We start from the raw sequence: 5424 nt of genomic DNA, 5'->3' as shown, positions 1-5424 counted from the left end.
ATATATATATATATATATATATATATATATATATATATATATATATATAGTGAAAACAGGCCGGCTCTACCTGTTCTAACCGGGAACTGTAAAGAACCGAAACGCAAAGAACCGGATATATTCGGTTTGGTTCCGGTTCCTCCAAAATCGGGGAACCGACGGTTTGGAACCGGAACTGGAACTGAACCGAACCGAGGTCATATCTACATAGTACTACATCTGTTCCATAATAACTCTTCCATAAAAGTATTACAGAAAAATTAAAAAAAAAACGAAAATATATTAAGAAGTTACTTTAACCGAACCGAAGTTTTTTTATATTTTCCATAATAACTCTTCCATAAAAGAAGTTACTTTAAATGCAGTATTGCAAATTTAAAATAACATGTAATAATGAATAAAATATATTAAAAAAGAGATGGGTTTTTTTTTTTTTTAAAAACCTGTCTCTTTTTTAATATATTTTATTCATTATTATCTTTTATTTTAAATTTCAAATAGTGCGTTAATTAGTTAAGTTCGAGTTTATATCCTTATTAACTCTTTCTAATACTTTTTTCTAATTCATTTTCTCTCTTATTGATTATAAGATACTGTCATTTTAGTCTAAAGGCGTACATTTTTTATAAAATCAAGACATATTTAACGAAATTCTTAAATCGTGTGCAAAATTAAGAACAACTATTAAAAGGGAACGGATGGAGTAAAATCTTATCCATATGCTATTTATTGATTACATTTTAATGGTTAGCTCAATTTCATTAAAAACATATTATTATAGAAGGAGTGATTCGATCGACATTATGTAGCTGACTCATACTCGTACTCATGTTCATCTTTATTCCTCAAAATGGAACAGTAAAGGTCCAAATCAAGCATAGTTAGGAATACGATTTCGCTCATTTTTTTTATTTTTTTTTATTTTTTTTATCTAATATTGTAAATACTGCAGGTTTCCAACAAAAAATACTTGGGTTGTTGCTAACACAACCCATCAACCAAATAATAAATTTGTAATGCTTGGGGCCAATAATTAGAATATTGGACAAAGAAGTCAGACAAATTAAACTTGGACAAAAACTAATTATATACATGTATATATATGTATGTATTAGGTTTAGTAAAACGACAGAAACGAATATAGATGAAGCCGATCAACCTTAGATTCCATGTCTAAGATCTAATTAACAAGGCAGCCTGTTCCACGTTCCTATAAAAATCAGCTACTTATAAACCACATAATAATCAAACAAGAAAATATATAGGAAGTTAAAGTATTACAAATAAAAAAAAAAGAAAAAAAGAAAAAAAAGAAAAGACGAAGATGGAATTCAGTTGCAAAGAATTCAAGGTGGGAAAATGCGAAGGGGAGAAGCTGGTGGAAGGGGAGACCATACCGCTAGTGCTGCGGCCGCCCGCGGAGGATAAAAACCAGTTGGAGTGTTTGTTGGAGGCAATTGGGAAAAACAAGGATTGGTTTCATCAGATGTTAGTGAAGAACAGCGCAGTTCTTTTGAGGGGATTTGATGTGAAGAATGCTGTGGACTTCAACGACGTGGTGGAGGCGTTCGGGTGGGACGAGATAAGGTACGTGGGGCCCGCACCTCGGACTCAGGTTCACAAGAGAATTTGGACAGCCAATGAAGGTGACTTGTCGGAGTTCATACACTATCACCATGAGATGCTCTCGGTCAGTATTACTACATATTTGTGTGCGTGCGCGCGCGCTTACGTTAATTAATTTATGTTGGATGAAGTATATTCCTACTTAAATAGGACCACGGGATTTGATAGAGCCTCATAATTTCTAAGATTTTGTAGGAGTAAGCACAAGTAATTTTATTATGTGGAACGAAAATTGGGTATATGCCGATTATCGAACCAGTAATTCAGTTTATTTATTTATTTTATATATATGAATTATTAGTATTTAAACTAAAATTAATTTTTTTTTAAAATTCAATAATTTATGTATTTTTAATAAAATTTTGATAATTTGGTTATTTACTGAACCAAACACTAAACGGTATGAAATTTTGGCATACCGAAATTTCGGTACTATTTTACATAATGAACGCTCCTAATTTTACCAATTAGACAGATTCTTTTTGCAAAATATTACATAGTTGGGGATGACTGCAATTATGCAAACATGAGGAGTTTTTTTTCCGTAATTTGACCTTACATCAAAGGGTAGGCGTAATTTGCCCTTATTATAATTATAATGTGTCCTATAATTAATATTTTCTTGATAATTTTGCTAGGTAAAAGTATTTCCGGAGAAAGTAATACTGTTTTGTGAAGTAGCTCCGCCGCATGGCGGAGAGACGCCCTTCATTCCTAGTTTTCGTGTAACGGAACGCATGCTTGAGGAGTTCCCCGAGTTTGTTGAAGAATTGGACAACAAGGGGCTCAAATACACCTTCAAAGTTCTTGGCAAGAAGGATTCATCTTCCACGAAAGGTCGAGGTTGGGAGAACGCCTTTGGAACATCAGATAAAGCCGAAGCAGAAAAGAAGTATGTGGACGATAGTAATCTCTCTCTCTGTGCATTTGATCCTAATTATTTCTAGATTCAAACCAATTTGAAAAATGACACAAATATCTTATGATTTCAATCGACACGTAACTCCATCTCATTGCTAACTAACTTCAAATACGAACGCAGAGCTAACGCATTAGGTTTTGGTGTGGAATGGCTACCGGAAGGTGGTGTAAAGACAATATTGGGACCACTGAGTTTGACAAGGGTGTTTGAAGAAAGAAAAGGGAGGAGAATGTGGTTCAACACCATGGTTGGGATGCACCGAAAGGAGGTAAGCAACGTTACGATGGCCGACGGTACAGAGATCCCCGAGGAAATCGTGAAGAGATGCTCCGAGATTTTGGAAGAGGAAAGCATACAATTCAAGTGGGAAAAGGGAGATGTTCTTTTCTTGGATAACTATGCTTTGCTTCATGGTAGAAGGCCTTCCCTTCCACCTAGAAAGGTCTTGGCTGCTTTATGCAAATAGATTAAACAACTAGCTCATGTATTATTGCTAAAATTATCATTTTATATATATTCTAGTTTCGTTTATTAAGATGTATTGGGATGAGCTAGTGTTCAGTATATTATTAGTTGTTTCATAATCGATATAGAACAATTGCATGTGATCTTTGGCTATTAATTAATGTTCAGTGATGAGTATTTCGTTTCTCTATGCTTCATTAATTTGTTTTCGGATAGGGGCTTAAAACATAGGTTTTTTTTGAAAAAACTTATTGGAACTAAATGAAAACTAGTTCAACTAAATATTTGCTTCACATATTTTATAAATATCATTCAAACATGTTCTTCATACACAAAAAATGAAATCTGCATCACCAGGTAATAGCTTAACAGCATTTATCATTTTTTTATTCTCCATTTTACATTTTTATTTTTACATCTAGCATTTTTGTTATTAGTTTTTTTTAAGTAGAACACGTTCCTCTTTTTTTTTTCAATTTTGTATTTTTTCATTATTATAAAAATCTATTTTTCTTCTTCTTTTTTCTACATATAATATTGAAAATTATGGTTTTTTTTTTTTTTTTAATTTTTTTCGGTCGTAGTTGTCTATAGACACCTCACCTATAGTCATCTAGTCATCTGTGGTCACATATTCTCGAAACACTAACTTCTTCTTTGAACTCTAACCGCCAGATACCCATCACTCACAAACATTTATAGACATCAAATCGAAAAATCTTAGATCTACCCCACCAATAGATCTCGGCGCCAAGGCCCCCCCCACCCACGCCGCTGAGGATACCACCCACCCCACCACGCCGCCATCGCCCCATACTCCATTCCCAACGCCTCCCCCATAATCATCGCTTCCTTACCTTCATAATTGTCCTCTCTATGTCGCCGCCGCCATCGCCCTAGCCACCACCTTCCTCAACCATGGAGTGGAGAGAGATATCTGAGAAAAAAACGTGAATATATAGTTCATAGGATACAATTCATATTAGATTTTATTTTAGGGGCTGACAACATATTACCCCTTTCGAATATTATGTTTAAAATATTAATCATGCAAGACAAATTGTTTTGTGTTTTACACTCTTCATCCCATTTTATTTTATCAAATAAAAAATAAATATACCTTACTTCCTCATTCGACAACTTGAACATTCAATCATACAATAAATTAGCCATTCTTCATATTTAGGTATGTAAGGTATTCAGTAAGTAAGCTCCGCAGGCTTGGTATTTTTGAAACTTGATGAACCGCATATGAGATATTCAGACGAGAAACATGAAGAAGATAGACTGAACTGCCAAACATGTAAAGAGAAGGATATGATAACAGTGTTCCCTCCAAGGGAGTAAGGTGAGAGTTGAGTTCAACTGGAGTGAAAATAGTCTTGCAATCAACGAGACAAGCTTGATATAAGAGTTAAGAAGCATACTTAGCCTGAATAATATAAAGACTGTCTTTGGAATGAGTAATTTCAATTCCCAAGAAATAGCTTAAATGACCAAGATCTTTCATTTCAAACTGTTGACTGAAAAAATTCTTCAACTCTTGAATTTCACTAGGATCATCACCAATTATGATCATCATATCCTCCACATATAGAATAAGTAAGATGGTGCATTTGTCGGTACGACAGAGAAATAATACATAATTATAAGAACTGGTAGAGTAACCCAATTAAGACACAGTGGAGCAGACTTTGGCAAACCAGGCTCGCGGAGCTAGCTTAAGATCATAAGGAGCACGACGAAGATGACAAACCTTGATAGGGTCAACAAATAGTCCAAATGGAGGTTGCATACAAACATTTTCGGACAGTTCTCCATTAAGAAATGCATTTTTAACATCCATCTCTGGAATAGATCCCATTGGCCAGCAACACCAATGGATATAGAAGCAATAAGTGGAATATGAAGGTTATCCACATGAGGTGATGTATTTTTTGCAAGATCTTCAAGCGGAGCAGAAGTATGAGACTTGTGGTCCAAACAGACTAGTTTCTGTTCGATTTGTTCATTTTCCACTTGCTCACTTTCCACTTGTTCACTAAGGGGCACACTAGAAGGACGGTTAAAAATATATTCAAATAAATCAACATGATATTGAGACTCATTTGTAAATACTTCTAACAGGATGAAGAAGTTGAAGAAATAAAGAATCGATATGATTCAGTAAAGAGGCGAAGTTCCTAAAATACCACATTACAAGAGACACGACGACGATGAGAGAGAGGATCATAACACCGATAGACCTTTTGGGTTTCTCCATAGCCAAGAAAGTAACAAAGCCTCGATTGAGGTTCAGTTTGTTATGCTTGAGTGGTTGAAGAATAACAATGCATGTTGAGCCAAAATAGCGAATCTAACTATAGTCTGGAGATTTCATGAAAAGGCGTTTATATGGAGTCTCATTTTGA

General features: G+C 34.6%; 1 protein-coding gene across 1 annotated transcript; it reads left to right on the top strand.

Moving 5' to 3' along the window:
* Nucleotides 1–1290: 1290 nt before the first annotated feature.
* Nucleotides 1291–3087, top strand: LOC105972792 (clavaminate synthase-like protein At3g21360). Its single transcript, XM_012997770.2, has 3 exons — nucleotides 1291–1690; nucleotides 2265–2518; nucleotides 2669–3087. Exons 1-3 carry the CDS (start codon nucleotides 1325–1327, stop codon nucleotides 3012–3014), a joined length of 966 nt encoding a protein of 321 aa, XP_012853224.2. The 5' UTR covers nucleotides 1291–1324; the 3' UTR covers nucleotides 3015–3087.
* Nucleotides 3088–5424: the final 2337 nt, after the last annotated feature.

This window comes from Erythranthe guttata, chromosome 4 (assembly GCF_056151865.1).
Source record: "Erythranthe guttata isolate IM_541 chromosome 4, IM_541, whole genome shotgun sequence".
Taxonomy (NCBI): Eukaryota; Viridiplantae; Streptophyta; class Magnoliopsida; order Lamiales; family Phrymaceae; genus Erythranthe; species Erythranthe guttata.
Note: the sequence above shows the minus strand (reverse complement) of the source record. Positions and strands in the feature narration are given on the sequence as shown.

Excerpts from the sequence above, each read along its gene's own strand:
- LOC105972792 (XM_012997770.2), top strand. The coding sequence starts at position 1,325 with ATGGAATTCAGTTGCAAAGAATTCAAGGTGGGAAAATGCGAAGGGGAG. Across the intron at positions 1,691-2,264 it reads ATCACCATGAGATGCTCTCG|GTAAAAGTATTTCCGGAGAA; the intron begins GTCAGTATTACT and ends TAATTTTGCTAG. Across the intron at positions 2,519-2,668 it reads AAAGCCGAAGCAGAAAAGAA|AGCTAACGCATTAGGTTTTG; the intron begins GTATGTGGACGA and ends ATACGAACGCAG.